Consider the following 16,808-nt stretch of genomic DNA (forward strand, 5'->3'; position numbering starts at 1 on the left):
CCAAACCGGTTTCGGCTAATGCATGAAGCTTTACAGAGAAGGGAAAATCCTACAACACATTCATTTAATTTAATCTGTGGTTCAATTAACTAAAAACACCAGGAGGACTCATCCCATAAAATACTAAAATAAGCTGGTGTGGCTCAGTTGGTGGGGCTTTGTCCCATGCTCCAAAAGGTGGCCAGGTCAATTCCCGGTCAGGGCACATGCCCAGGTTATGGCTCAAACCCCAGTGGAGGGCATGTAGGAGGCAGCTGATCAATGTTTCTATCGCTTTCTCCTTCTCCCTTCCTCTCTCTCTAAAATCAATAAAAAATATTTTTAAAAAATTACAAGGACACTGAGATATAATTCACATACCATTAAAGTCACCATTTTATAAAATTAATTATCTTTTTAAAAAAATTTCTTTTAGAGAGAGAGAGGGGGGGGAAGGGAGAGAGAGAAACATAGATTTGTTGTTCCACTCATTATGTATTCATTGGTTGATTCTTATATGTGCCCTGACTGGGGATCAAACCCACAACTTTGGCATGTTGTGACTATACTCTAACTGAGCTACCTGGACAAAAGTCACCATTTTATAGTATACTAGAGGCCCAGTGCACGAAATTCGTGTGGGGGGGCGGGGGGCGGCTCTCAGCTCAGCCTGCACCCTTTCGCAATCTGGGACCCCTTGGGGGATGTCTGACTGCTGGTTTAGGCCGATCCCTGTGGGCAATCGGACATCCCTCTTGCAATTCAGGACCACTGGCTCCTAACTGCTCGCCTGCCTACCTGCCTGCCTGATCACCCATAACCACTCTGCCTGCCTGCCTCATCACCCCTGACCACTTGCCTGCCTGCTGACTGCCCCTAACCACTCTGCCTGCCTGCCTACCTGATTGCCCCTAACCCCTCTGCCTACCTGCCTGACCGGCCCTAACCACTCACCTGCCTGCCTGATCACCCCTAACTGATCGCTCCTAACCACCTCTGCCTCAGGCCCCGCCGTGGCAGCTTTGTCCAGAAGGACGTCTGGAATGATGTCTGGAAGGTCGTTCAGCTGTCCGGTCTAATTAGCATATTACGTTTTTATTATTATAGATAATTAAGTGGGTTTTAGTATATTGTGAATTTAAAGTTTTCTAAAAGGATTTTGCTAACTTCAAATTCTATCAGAAATACAAATACATTTTCAGAAACTAGCAGATCTTACTAAGATATGCTTCATTGGAAAGTCAGAGTCTAAACTCTGGGTAAACACCACTGAAGATCAGTGAATGAAACCAGGTACCCGTTTGCCAGTATTTTCCTGAGATGGTCATAAGCAAACTTCTGCAGTAGCCCCTCCATACTCATCCTGGCTCAGGGCACGCCCCTGCACACTGACCTTGGGCCGCACTCCAAGAAAACCACTGCAGTTCTCTGCCCCACAGTGGCACTCCGTCCTGCCGTTGCCCAGGCAATCCAGGTTATAATTAAAAGTTAACTCCATTCCTAAAACAAAAGAGAAATAATTATTCATATTCAAGTCACGGGCAAGAAACTGCTGTCATAGACACTCTCGTAATGAAAAAAAGAGACATCAACTTTTCCCTCCCCCACATTCTACATCGAAGACAGTGATGGAAAAAAGAAAAAAGGCAAAAAAATATCTAGAGGAAAACATCCCAACCCACCCATGATTACAGCAAAAATAAATAGTCTACAAAAGTCGTCACATCCTTTTCATTGAAGTGGTCAAAAACTATGTAATAGAGACCAGGATTTGAAATCTCTGTTTAAGAAAAATGAGTTCTAGTTTAGCTCTCTTTTCTAAAGCTAATTTAAACTAGTTTCTAAATGAACAATATGTCTATGGAATTATGACGACCATACTGTTTCCAGTAATTAATGCCTTGTATTATGATCAGAAAAGAGTTCAAAGTTTAGGTTTACTATCTACACCAAAGATCCAGTGATTCAAATTAGGAGGCAAAGCTGGGCTTGAACAATCCACTATGAGTCTAGAAATACAACTGAAAGTTGCTACAAACTTAACAAAGGAGAAACTAAGATTTGCTGTTAAGATGCTGAATGAGTAAGAAAAAATGAAAACTCTGGCTTCAGAAGTGTTTTATGTCTAATTTGAAACAGAATGATCTTTCAAAATAAAACACCCCCCTCCCCCCAAACAAACCAAGAAACCCACTGATGTTAACACAGGCTTTTAATACTTTAAAAAAAGAAAACAAAAGCTTAACCATCTGGTTACGTTATATAGACAGCAATAATGTGGAGATTTAATTCAGAAAGATTGTGGATACAGAGAATTCTGTAATATCCTCTCTTACAGAAAAGCTCTTACTAGGCTCCCCTTTGCAGAATACAGATTTTTACTTCTTATTGGCAGATAACAATTCTAAATATAACACTTTATCTTATTTGAATAAATATTTGAGCACCAAACCTTGAAGAATGTCCTGCTTTCAAAGGATATACTTGCTTCCTAGGGAGGGGGGCATGGGGAGCAAGTTACTTTTTTTACCTGCAGGAATATCACAAAGAGCAAAAAGTCCAACTCGAACGTCTCCATTCACTGTCCACTTCTGTGTTTCACAGTTTGGATTACAACTGTGGTTCATAAAGCGAGAGTAATTTCCTTTTGGGCCGGCATCAATTATACGGTCCTTCAGAAAGAAAAGAAAGGAAAGGTACCTTTGACATAAAACTAAAATATAAACATCTTAGAAACATCCAATGCAGTCAAGAGCCACCAGACAGCAGCATTTTGCTGCCAGCTGATGCCTGACAACTGCAAATCTGAAAATGTGGTGCTCTCTGTACATTTAGTAAGTTATCTACTTTCTCTCATGACTTTCAAATCAAAACAATCAAGATGAAGTGGAAACAAACAGACCGTAGAATAATGCTTAGAAGATTATCTGGTCTTTGGTTTAGGAAAAGTATTTCTGAGAGAGCTCTGAGTGCAGACAGCTCCTTGTGATGGGAACAAGGGTGCTGAGCTGTCGGCCCTCCTTTCCTGCTCTGAGCAGAAGCACAACTAGAACAGGGCTAGAGGCTCAGGGCTCAGGCCATGAAGAGCAAGTAGGAAAAATGAGAAATTTCTCTTCTGAATAAAGACTTGCAGACATGCTTGAGTGATTTTCTTTCTTTTTTGATTAGTAATAATCACACCTTGGATAAGCCTCACTGGCTATGATACTGCCACTATGCAAAGCAAATAATTTTTTATTTGTTCTAATTTTACTTGTAGTAAAGTCTAAAATACAATACAAACCTCCCCATTGGGCTCCTAAATTTAAATTTTGATAATCTGGATAAGCCCTATAAGATGGATCCTCCGAGTGTTGTAAAGATGGCTGGAGGGGTCACTGGCAGTGAAGATAGGATTTAGGAGCCAATCGACAATCTATATATATAAAAGCCCAGCAACTGTTATGGCGAAACGACCAGAATGACCGGTCGCTATGACGTGCATTGACCACCAGGGGGAAGATGCTCAACACAGGAGCTGCCCCCTGGTGATCAGTGTGCTCCCACAGCAGGAGCACCGCTCAGCCAGAAGCCGGGCTCACGGCTGGCGAGTGCAGCGGCGGTGGCGGGAGCTTTGCCTGCCTCCGTGGCAGCGCTAAGGAGCGGTGAACCAAGCGGTAAGGAGCAAGCAGGTGGGCGGTAAGGAGTGAGCAGTCAGGCGGTAAGGAGCAAGCAGGTGGGCAGTAAGGAGCGAGCAGGCGGGCGGGCAGTTAGGAACGAGGGGTCCTGGATTGCGAGAGGGCACAGGCTGGGCTGAGGGACACCGCCCCCCCCCCCATGCACGAATTTTGTGCATTGGGCCTCTAGTCATAAATAAATGGCATTGTATGTTTATGGAATATATATTCATGAAAGCTGTAAAAAGGTTCAAACAATACCATATGAGTTAAAATAATATTTCTTTTACATGATCTCCAGTTCTTAACTTTAATGACATTCTGACTCGATTTTAGGAATGGCCTGGAACACAGGAAACATGGGTACTAATCTTAGCTCTTCATTAAACTGTAACAAGGTATTCAACCATTTACCATGGCTAGACCTCAGTTTCTTGTTCTCTGTAAATCAGAAGACCAGTGAAGAAATTGAATGAGATAATGGACACAGGGTGCATCAAATAGGACTTACAACTGCATGTATTAAACCAGCAGTTCTGTCATTTCTCTTATGACAGCATCCATTTCTCCTAACTCATTAAAAAAGTTTAAATGTGCAGAACAATTTTCAGAGTTAGAATTTTGGCTAAATCTGAATTTTAATGGTGGCTTATAACTTAGAATTAGAGCTCCTTCCCTCCTTCAGTGATAAAGCAACTGAGGGCAAGTTTTTCAGTGCCTAAGAGGAGCTGGGACCAGAATCCAGGCGTGTCAACCTTTCCTGCTTCACTCTCACTCGTAATGCTGTCTCATATGACCTGTGCAAGGCTGCAGCAAGCATTCATTTTGTGCTCTGGTATAATTAGCACATTATAGTGGGAAGCACTCTGGGTACTGCTAATCATTATACTTTGCCTGAAAAAATCAAATTAGAGGAAACAGTTCAACCTAAGATCATGAAAACAAAAACAAAGTAATTTTACCTTGGTGACAGTTAACATATAAAAATTGGTTACGCTGTTCTCGTGGGCTCGCTTGATTCGCAATCTGCATTCTTCTTCGTCAATTAATTCGCCAACATATTCATTTACAAATTCACCCTACAGAGAAGCATGCAATATGTAAATGTGAAACCAATGTATTATATTAGAAAGCATTCCTTAACACAGCATGTATGATCCAAAAGAATTAACCAAAAAGAACCATAGAAATATAACTTCAACCATCAAAACAAATAGTTGCTATTATTCATGGGCATTCAGGTGGCACTATTTTTCTTGTGCCAGTGCTGCAAAATATAATGATCTGCTTGTCTCTTTTTGCTGACAATATTATTTCAATAGTCCAAGTGACACAGTTATGGTCTATCACTGGGATCTGGGATAAGGCAACCTCGAGCCCTGAAACTGTACTATAACATTATAAACTATTTATTATGGTTTATATTTATTAGTCTATGAAAATGAATGAATATAGAAAAATTAAAGTGCTGATATCAAATATGAGTGCATGTGCCAAAACTTGATATACCACTGTGAATAAATATCTCTAGCTATTTTGTAAAAGAAATACTTTTGATGTCCAAAGTGACAAACCGTTAACCTCAAAGAGTTGTTTACTGAACCACGAGCTGTAAACTAAACTGTGAACTAAAAGAAAATACAGACCTTAGAAAGTGCTAGAAATCTATCCTTAAAGACGATAAAGAGAGGGTGTAATTCAGTGTTTATACATGTTTTCCAGTTTCTAAGAAGCCACCTCACAGCAGGAAGGGCATGCTTGACGCTGGCACACGGTCAGGATTTAGGTGTGAAGAGGGGACTCACTGTGTTTTCAGTTTCATATTTGGCATCTGTCCCCTAAATGCACCAAAAATCTTTCCCATGTTGCTACAAAGTCTTGATGATTCTGCTTTTCAGAGACCATATATTTCTAGCTGTTTTGTAAAAGATCAGTTATCTTACACTAGCAATTCCTCAAGTGCTAAAGGGCAGACAATCCTGATTATATTTTCTTTTCTCTTGATTACAGTTGACCCTTGAACAAGATAGTTTTGAACTGTGCAGGTCTATTCACACATGGATTTTTTCAATAAATACCTGTACTATTTTCCATCCGTGGCTGGGAGCCCACAGATAGAGGCTGACTGTATGCACTGATGTATACCTTTTATATAGGGGACTTGAATATCCTCAGATTCTGGTGTCTGGAGGGGGCCTGGAACCAATCCCTTGTGCCACAACTTAAGTTTTGGGGGAGTCAAAAAAGTTCAACTATGAGTGTGGTCAGTGTCCCTAACCTGTGTGTATTCAAGGGTCAACTATATATCATGAATTAAGTAAATTAAAACACATTTTAGAATAAATACAACTACTATTAAAAGGTGTTAAAAAGACATTAAGCTATACAGTTTTCAGGATGACTCCAAACATTCCCCTGAAATCACAGGCAAAAAAATTTGTATGTGTGATATGCATGTGTGGGAAACTGATATAGGGTTAAGCCTCGGACTGACCTGTTGGCAAAGTCACAAACAAGTCCCAGCTTAGAGGGCACAGTCCTCTTAGCATAATTAGGCTTGACCTTATAACACTCCCTAGATCTTATCTGGGAAGCTAATGGGCTGAGGAAGTGCAGGAAGTGTAACCATGGTCAAAACAAGTGAAACTCACAAGAACTGTGTAACTATGGTAACCACGGCCTTGTTTACCTCTGAGTATAAAAAGCTTGGTGAGGCCTGAGCACAGTGGAAGTCCTTCCTCCTGAGTTGGACTTGCCCGCCTGGTCCCCCAATATTCCCAAATTATCTCGTGTCTTTTCTTTTTCATTTGTGTGCGGCTCCTCTTCCAGACCCGATCCCTGAACCACGCAGGACGTGGAGGGAAACACTTACGACATGCATGGCATTAAAATAATAGTAAAAAATTTGAATCACATAACATTTTACATGCTGATGGCCTTTGAGCAGCCCAATACACATATCCAATGCACTAGCAAGTCCTATTGGCTCTAACTTCAAAATGTCAGAAATCCACCCTCTTCTCTCCTGCACAACTACAACCCTAGTAGTCTATGCCACCATCATCTCTCTCCTGGATTATAATGGTCTCCTTTTTATTACTTTCCCCATTACCATAAATTCTCCAGACTACAGCCAAAATTATTCTTTTGAAACTCAAATGTGGCAGACAGACTCTGAAGGTGGGCCCCACGACCTGCTTCCTGGTGTTCACATGGCTCTGTGATCCTCTCCCCTCAAGTGAGCAGGACCTGTGACTTGCAATGGAGCATGACAAAGGTGGTGGAAATATGTGATTACATGAATCTGTTACATTATGACTTTAGCATACATCTTGCTGGCTGTAAGGAAGCAAAGAGCCATGTTGGGGAACCTCATTTGGCAAGGAATTGCAGGCAGCCTCCAGAGGACAACGAAACAGTAACAACAAATGAAACAAAAACACCTGAAGCTCTCAGGCTTACAGCTGGCAAGGAACATAATTCTGCCAACAGCCATACAGGCAGGGAAGTGGATCCTTCCTTAGCCAAGGCACATGAGTGAGAATCCAGCCCTGGGCAGCACCCAGACTGCACCCTGAGAGGACCCAGCTAAGCATTGCCTGGACCCTTCACCCACAGGAACTCTGAGATAACCAAATGTGTGTTATATTTTAAGTTGCCAAGTTTGTGGTAACATTGTTATGCAGCAATATAAAACGAATACATCAAGTCTCAGATCAAATCAGTCCCTACTAAAATGCTCCAGAAATTTCCCATCCTGTGGCCTGTAACGCCCATATGATCTATAGCCTCTTTCCTATCCCCTACCTGCCACTCTTCTCCTTGCCATTCTTCTCCTGGTGCTTTCTTTTTGTTGCTGGAACATGCTAAGGCATTTGTACTTGGTTACTTTAGTCTGAAATACTCTTCTTGATATGTATCTCCGTGACTTTCTCCCTCACATATTCAGGTGAAATGTCCCCTTAGCCAATCAATCTAAGTAGCAATCCCAGTCACTAGCTGTCCCCTCTGACAGCTTAGTTCTTTGCAGCATTTAGTGGTACTCAGCATTAGATATCTGTTCATCATTTGTCTTGTTCACTACTGTTTTTCCAGGTACTGCTGGAACAGTACCTGGCACATAGAAGCTTCACAAATATGTACCAAATGAATGAGTCTCATCACAAGCAATCTAACCTATAGAAACAGGTGCATAAAGAGAGATGACCAAGAATGTTCACTACAGAATTTTAAAAAATCTGTAAGTGTGTGTGTGTGTGTGTGTGTGTATATATTTATTGGAAAATAGGTTATATAAATTATGGTACATAATTTGATACATTTTACTATGGAATACAGTGAGATTGTTTAACAAAAAGAATGAGTTGAAAAAACAAAAAAAAACAATAAAAAGAATGAGTTGAAATCTCTATGTACTGATATAAAAATATATGTATGATATATTCAGTGGGAAATATGTATGATCATATTTGTTTTAAAAACCCTACAAATACAGAATATATGAATATATATTTGCATATGTGTTAATACTTACAACTGCACAGAAAAAGTTCTAAAAGGCTACATACCAACCTATTAACAATGGTCATCTTTTGTGAGACCAAGAATTGAAGGATGAAGGAGGAATATCTTCCTTGTACTGATTTACTTTACTACATTATGTGGTATTTTTTAATCACAAAGGTGATTTTTTTAAAAGGTAGAAATATGACTCAGTGGCTGAGCGCCAACCTATAAACCAGGAGGTCACAGTTCGATTCCCGGTCAGGGCACATGCCTGGGTTTCAGGCTTGATCCCCAGTAGGGGGCGTGCAAGAAGCAGCTGATCAATATTTATCTCTCATCATTGATGTTTCTATCTCTCTCCCTCTCTCTTCCTCTCTGAAATAAATAAAAATATATATTTTAAAAAAAGTAATTACAAATTCTCACTAGGTCCACCTCTCTCAATGAATATATCTCCAAGTTCTATATATTGGCATTTGGCAAGCAGGGGTAGTGGGCAGAAGGGGGGCAGGGCAGGAACTTGTTATAAAATGCAGAAGATACTGTCCCAGATATTTCTGGGTGATACTGTTTTTAAGGACCCCAGGCCCTAGCTGGTTTGGCTCAGTGGATAGAGCATCGGCCTGCAGACCTAAGTCCCGGGTACAGTCAAGGGCATGTACCTTGGTTGCAGGGTCCTGTACAGGGCTCGTGCAGGAGGCAACCAATCGATGTGTTTCTCTCACATCTATGTTTCTCTCTGTCTTTCCCTCTCCCTTTCACTCTCCTTAAAAATGAATGGAAAAATATCCTGAGGTGAGGATAAACAATAATAATAATAATAACCTCAGGAGATTCTCAGAATCTCTAAAGTTTGAGAGCCTTTGAGCAGTAGGATATACTGGTGATTTTCATTTTTTTCCTTTGAGTTATTTGTATGTAGAAAATGTTCTGCAATAGACAGTGCATTTCTGTGTTAATCAAAGGGACTGTTTTGAAAAATTGCCTCAAAGTACTAAACTTGTTCCGGTTGCTTTTGGGTATATAATCTAATTTGAGACTAGCAGCAACCCTGACATGTGTAGGGCAGGGATTACTATGTCTATTTTAGAGATGAGGAAACGGAGGCCAGGGAGGTTGACTGACGTGGCCACGGTTTCACAGCTAATGCATTATGACACTGGAGCAAAGTCCTGGGTTTTGCCTTTACTAGGTCTTTTACATCCAGGTCTATTTTGCTTAACAAGTAAAATAATACTTTAAACAGAAAATGACCCATGTCCCTTCTGCTTTTTATGACTGATCATAAGACAACCAAAGTTTTGTATGTTTTATCACTACCACTTCCTATAGCTTCTTTGCCTAAGAAGTGCCAAACTCTCAACTTGGGAAATTTCAAGATTCTACCAGGAACCACCATACATTTCATCCCCATTGAAGCTTCTCTGAGAGGCACAGGCCCTGATCTGGCTCCGACCACCAGTGCCCCTGCCCCAAGTTACCTTCTTAATGCTCCTTTTGGTCCTGAGGCCCCAGCCTCTTCGCTCCGTTTTGATGATTTCTGCATCAGGGTAGAGCCTCTTTGTGAAGCACTGGTTCTGGCAACGATCTCCGGCTGGGCACACCTGCGGGTGACACTCGTACTGCAGCATTCTGTTCAGGCACTCGGATTCTAAGCCGCAAGGGTTCTCATCGGCTGGCTTGCAGTTACAGCGGGGAATCTCTGACAGGTCTGCAACCTGGATCTGTACCTTTCCTATGACTTTGTTAGCCTAGAAAACAAAATCACAGATGAGGGGGAGGAATTTAAACAGAACACCCGAAACTTCCACCATGCTGTTCTTGGCTCTGCTACTGCCTTGCAGCATGACTACGAAAGGCTCATTATCGTAATAGCAATTTCCCCACAAATAAACTAAGAATAAGAACTGCCTCTTCTTAGTTGGCAAAAATACCAAAAACTTGATGTGAATTCTCATTTATCTGTTCTGTGTATTTCTCCTTCTACTAGTTCAGTGGTTCCCAAACTTATTTGGCCTACCGCCCCCTTTCCAGAAAAAATATTACTCAGCGCCCCCTGGAAATTAATTTTTTTTAAATTTTAATAGCAATTAAACAGAAAGATATATGTATTAATGTTTCTACCTTTTTCGTAAAATATAGTAAAGAAAGGTGTAAATTAGAAACATTGAAGTTTGAAATTATGAAACTATTTATTGAACTCAGAATAGAAAGGTAATACAAAAAGAGTTAAAACAAATGCACCTGTGGCCATCACCGCCCCCCTGGATCGCTGCAGCGCCCACCAGGGGGCGGTAGCGCCCACTTTGGGAATCACTGTACTAGTTGATGGAAATTGCGTAACTGGGAACAACTCTGACTGTCTGGACGAAAGGGGCCAATCTCTCTATTCTCATTTGGTGGCAGGATAACCTGGTAGAGCAGGCACAGGATTCCCCATCAAACATGTCGCTCCCAGGTGCCAGAGCGCTTATCTGCGACCTCATCCCCACAGCACACAGCTCCCGCTCCCAGCTCCCTCGCTCCCATCTGACTATGACACTGCTAACAAAAGCTCTGTTTGTTTTACAGAAGATTGGGTGAAAATTAGCAAAAGTTTTCACAAGTCAAAACGGGCTTTCTCACTACTAAGAATATTGCACTTCATCTTGCCCGTCAAATACCAATCTCTCAGGGTAGAGACTCACTTTGATGTGTTTGTAAGGAGGAGGTTTTCTTGAGTTTTTTTCAATCTCTAGTGCTTCTTTACTTTCTCTTTGTGCTTTCAACTCCTGGAAACGTTTGCCAATAAGACCAAACAAATTATATAAATGTCAACAAACAAACAAACAAACAAACAAACAAACAAATAAACAATACCTGTTAGGAGAGCAGTTTTACTCTGCCTTCACAATGCACTGAATAGGGCTGCTTTTTTCTTTTTAAAATCGTTTCTGGAAATAACCACTTACCAGCAGGATAGGGTAGCACTGAAATAGGATATGACTCACTGTTGGCTGAACACTGCTCTGTGCAAACTGCAGCCTCAGAGATGAGGTTCTGCTTCCGTGATCAGAGGCTTCCACGTGAACCCAAGGGGAGCCTTTCACCTGGAACTAGCTTTAAATTCACTTTGCTCTCGCCCAGAAAGCCAAACTTCCTGGTACCTTGTTGCAAAACCAGTTGTAAGGCTCTCCATGAGAAGCTCTGCTACTCTTCTGTGGTAAAGGAGCTTCATGTGATTAAGAAAACTATTCCCAGAAAAATCTATGTCTAGAAAGATCCCTGAAGAAACTCCGTTCACTTACTCAGCAGAGCCTACCAAACTGAAAATGTTATTTTTCTAATTGATTAGATTCTGACATGGTTCTAATGGGGTTAACCTGGTGAAAATTCTCTACTACCAGAAATATGTCATATGTGAGGTGGAAGATGTTGAGAAATCAACACTGAATTCTTAGTTTTGAGCCACTGTAAACATCATTCCAACTTACCTTTTTTGAAGGTCTTGTTAATACTAGTCTGTCCCTCAGCAAAGCTTTTGTCTCCTTCAACATAAGGGAACACTCTGCCCTGGTGCACCCAATAGTAGTCATGAGAACCAAAGAAGAACACAGGGAAGTCCCCCAAGTTATGCTTAAGGCCCTGGATGTTCAGTGGCACAGACCTGGGATTGCAGATCTCTGCTGGCCACCATCTGAAAACAAAAACAATTTTAGACCAAGGGTATGAAAAACAGACTATTCTTTACAGGGCTGGCAGGAGGGAATAAGAGGTTTTATACCGTGACATTTTCATTCAGACTCTAAGGACACAAAATACCTTGATCATCTTTAATCTTGCTCAAACCACACAGCATTTAAAATCATATTAGTTAATGAATTTATTAATGATATAGTGAACATAGACTAAACAAACTAGGCCCTAAACATCCAATCCAGCTACTTTCTTAAAAAAATTAATATCTCATATTTATAAAAGTATATATATCAAGGAAATATAAGCTATAAAGCATAATAAAATAATACTTAACCCACTACCCACCTTAAGAATTAGAAATTACCAACATCATTCCGAACCAAATTTCTATCCTAGAAAAGTTGTTTTTCTCCAAACTTGGCATTCTTAAACCAACATCGTCCTCCAAGGTGTAAAAGTTTATTTCTAGTAGTCAAGGGGCTCATTTGAGAATAAACTGATGCTCTAGCAAAGAATGACCATTCCCATTCAAATGAGCATTTTCTGACTATTCACTCAGGGTAAATACTTTTTGGTCAAATGTACTAGGCTTATGTCAGTGTGTATTTCAGAATCTAATTCATCTTGGATCACAATAAACGTGGACTTTGGGACAGAATGAAACAGAACTGTTTCATGCCATGATGACTGAAACCACAGCAATCTCTAAATGAAACCATCTGTGAGGCGCACGTGACAATTTCCAGCAACTGGGCGAGTCAGCAATTGAAAGGTGGAGCTTTTATAGTATGTAAAACCATCAATATGAACAGTAAACATACACAAACTTAAAATTTGTCAGCCACTTATTTTATAGGTGCCTAATAAAACCATTTATCTAATGAATAACTGTATTATTTAGAAGCTAAATGACAGCATGGCCACACTCTCAGGGTCACAGTGCAGAACTTGAATATGCTTCATCTAAAAGGTACCTGCTGTCCATCTAAGAATTAATGAAAAAAATGGGCAAGAGCCTGTGCTCAAATTGTTCCAACAAAACAAACCACTGTTTTGTGTAATCAATGTTTGGTTTCCCTCAAAGTGGACTAGGAAATGGCTATTTCTAAACCATTTAAAGGCAGGTAAGTATGTCCATGAGGACTGCACTCATGGGGTCAGGAAGAGGCACACTCTGTGCCAGGGGTTGTCCCAGGTCCTCGTATTTCCCCCAGGAAGCTGCCCACGGGAGCAACTAGTTACTGAAAAGAAACAGCTTCATGTGGCCCAGCTGGGCCTGACTAGAAAAAATACATTAAGACTTAGTTCATGGATGGAAGTCTCTGCAGAACATACAAGAAGAATCTGATCTGCATATAAATCTCACTGGGCTGTGAACTGGAGAACTGCTTTGGGGTTCTTTAAATGCAATGTAATCAAAGCTTAAGTATTTAAGTTAAGGCAAAGATCTTTTTACATTCATAACTTCTTAATAAAGAAAATATATAATGTACAACATGGTGACTATAGTTAATAATACTGTATTATATATTTGAAAGTTGCTAAGAGAGTAGATTTAAAAATTCTCATCAGGAGAACAGAAAATTGTAACCATGTATGGAGAAGAATGTTAACTAGACTTGTTGTGGTGATCATTTCACAATACTATATACCAGTGATGGCGAACCTATGACACGCGAACTCATTTTTTTGGTTGATTTTTCTTTGTTAAATGGCATTTAAATATATAAAATAAATATCAAAAATATAAGTCTTTGTTTTACTATGGTTGCAAATATCAAAAAATTTCTATATGTGACACGGCACCAGAGTTAAGTTAGGGTTTTTCAAAATGCTGACACGCCGAGCTCAAAAGGTTCGCCATCACTGCTATATACAAATACTGAAACAATATGTTGTACAACTGAAACTACTATGTCAACAATATCTCAAAAAAAGCCCCCCCAAATTAAATATAAAGAAAATATTCTGAAATTTACTTGAAGAGCTAAAGGTTTCTTATATTGTTTTAGGTATTTGTTATCCAGGAATGTCTTATCTAGTAATTGTCAAACCCATGCCCTCCCACCCCCAAATATATATATATTTTAATTATAAAAGCAGAGTTTCTTTTAAAAATAAAACAATGCACAAATGTATAACAGAAAAACTGAAAATGCCTCTCCTTGTAATCTCATGCCTAACACTATTAACATTACATGTGTTTCTTTCCAGGTATTAAAAACATATTATATCTAGAGCTACAATTTTTAAAAATTGTATAAATACATGGAAAGATAATGTACATACTGTTTAACATGTTTTCTAAATTCAACTATATAGTGGATATCTTCCTATGTTACTATACAGACCTGCATTATTCTTTTATTGGCCTCAAGATACTCTACAATATGGATATAGTATAATTTATTTGACAAATCCCTTATGGACTAAGCATTTGGGTTATTTCAAATAATACCACAATGAGTACCCCAACAAATACATTTTTGCCTGTTTGTCCAATATTTTTTCCTTAGATAAATTTCTTGAAAGGGAAGCGCTGGGTCAAGAAGTATACAGAGTTACAATTTTAATACTCATTTCCCTATGCCCTCCCTGGCCACAAAATTATTACTCTTTTATATCTCTGCCAATCTGTTAAGGGGGGGGGGGCTCTTTGTTTTTAGTGAACATTTATTTTTTAGTGAGGCTGGGCATTTTTCACGTTTATTTTCCATTTGCTATTCTTTTGCAAACTGGCTCTTTCTCTTCTTTGTCCTTTTTTTTTTCTAGATAAGGTATTTGTCTTTTCTCATTGAAAGTAGAATAGCAAACACTTTATCCTGGTTTGATATTTGCTTTTTAAAACTTTATAATATCGTTTGCCATACAGTATAAAATTGTTTATGTATTCAAATTGTCCATCTTTTTAGGACTTGGAGATTTCTTGTCATATGTTAAAAAAATAGTGGGAGGGCTTCTCAATGCCACTTATCTCAGCTTAATAACAAAGATTTTAAAGTTAAACAGGTAAGCAAGCAGCATATTTAAAACAGAGAAAACAACATAGCCCTTGCTAAAAGGAATTACAGTATGTCTGAGATTCTACAGAAATATATCTTACTTAGGATTCTAATTGAAAAGTAGAATTCTCTTGAACAGTATCTATTTTCTTAGAAAAATGATAAACTTATACCTCAAAATGCAGATTGCAGAGTTTTAAAAAATATGTCACTATTCTTGTGCAGTGAAGGCTTGTAAAAAAACAGGCTTCTTAAAAGGAGAAAGTTTTATTAAAATAATAGTAATCACACATACTTCTTACTCATTCTCTTAAGAGCTAAAGGCTCTTAATGAAACAATCTCTCTCTTTAAATCCTAAAATGCTCTCTTTTTGCACACAGGTTAAAGTATGGACCAGATTAAGGGGCAAAGAGGGCTATTTTGGCCAGGGAAAAACTTGATTTTATTAGAAATCACAGATCAATATAAAGTTAATTAGGGCACAAAGAAAACATCTTCTCCATTAATCACATAAGACTTTTTATTCCAAAATCTAGTAGTACATAGTTCATTAATATAAAACAACTTTTGGAACTTAAAAACAAAAGCCAACCAACCAATCAAAAAAAATTCCACAACTAACCTTCTCAATCTTGTAAAAACCCAGACTCAAAATATGTTTCTTGCCCAGCTGGTGTGACTCAGTGGATAATCGTTAACCTATGAACCAGAAGGTCCCGGTTTGATTCCCGGTCAGGGCACATGCCCGGCTTGTGGGCTCCAATCCCCTGTAGGGAGCGTGCAGGAGGCAGCTAATCAATGATTCTCTCTCATCATTGATGTTTCTTTCTATCTCTCTCTCTCCCTCTCCCTTCCTCTCTGAAATCAATAAACATATTTTAAAAATAAAATAAATATAGGTTTCTTCTCTCTCTCTCTTTTTTAAGGAAGTAGCTCTGCTGTTCTACCTGTCTGCTAGCCAGTTTGTAACACAGTTTATGAACCTAGGTCTAAACAATGATTGAATACTTCCTCTTTGTCCTTGGAAAAACTTGCCTGTAATTTCCCAATTTGACCCAAACAATCTGCTTGTAATGCAGTTTCTTGCCAGCTTTACAGTCATTACAATTCCAGCAGCCTTCTGGCATTTCTATGCTCAGGCATTCTGGATGGAAGGAAGCTGGGCACGATTCACAGCAGAGCAATCTTCCACCTTGAAACAAATAAACAGTCTTAATAACTGAGAAAAGAGGAAAGAGAAAAAGAAGAAAAAGGAGAAAATTATCATTTAAGTGCATTAACTTTGATTCAAATTGGGGGAAAATAACGAAGGATGGAGTCATATCTATGGTGATGGATTAAAATAGAAAGCAAATGAACAGATTTTGCTTCTTCCCTTTTCAGAACTTCAATGGCCAGAAACTCAGCTTTTGAATAGGAAGAGAAACATTATTGTACTCCTTACCCCTGTAAAACGTGGGCTATTGAGCTATCCGTTTAGTAGGAAGTTAAAATTCCTAAAATATGACAAAATAGGTGTATTAAAAATCTTTAGACCGAGTAAATTTGAGAGCAGATTTTCAAAGAAATATGTAGCAGCTTACTTTCTTTTCTCCTTGAGAGCTAAGAAAGAAAGCAATGGTCATCTTTGTATTTTAACCCAGTGCCATAGTCGACTAAATCACTTTATAATTAAATTAGCAAGAATGAAAATAGGCAATAGGTTGACCAGTATTTCTTACTTCCCATAAAAGGATACAAAAAAGCAAAAGGATTGCACTTGCTCAAGGTGATGATTACATATATCATCATTACCTTTTTAGTGAAGATAAAGTCAAACAAGCTATAGAGCAGTGGTTTGCAATTTTTTCATCACCAAGGATCCCCTTCCCTTCCCTCATGAACCTATATGCTTCCAATATTTTATCAACCAAAAATAAAATCCAAAAACAAACCCCTACACTAAAAAATAACATTTTTCTGATGTTATTAACCAAAGAAATATAA

The 16,808-nt window shown here is 39.1% G+C and overlaps 1 protein-coding gene across 1 annotated transcript in view; it reads right to left on the minus strand.

Moving 5' to 3' along the window:
• NSD3 (nuclear receptor binding SET domain protein 3) overlaps positions 1 to 16,808 on the minus strand; it is a 72,363-nt gene that overhangs the window by 1,520 nt on the left and 54,035 nt on the right. The window contains 7 exon segments of the mRNA XM_014453628.1: positions 1,373 to 1,479; positions 2,510 to 2,651; positions 4,598 to 4,714; positions 9,623 to 9,892; positions 10,829 to 10,928; positions 11,602 to 11,817; positions 15,858 to 16,014. Coding sequence (XP_014309114.1) covers positions 1,373 to 1,479; positions 2,510 to 2,651; positions 4,598 to 4,714; positions 9,623 to 9,892; positions 10,829 to 10,928; positions 11,602 to 11,817; positions 15,858 to 16,014 — 1,109 coding nt within the window.

This window comes from Myotis lucifugus, unplaced genomic scaffold (genome assembly GCF_000147115.1).
Source record: "Myotis lucifugus unplaced genomic scaffold, Myoluc2.0 scaffold_26, whole genome shotgun sequence".
Classification (NCBI taxonomy): domain Eukaryota; kingdom Metazoa; phylum Chordata; class Mammalia; order Chiroptera; family Vespertilionidae; genus Myotis; species Myotis lucifugus.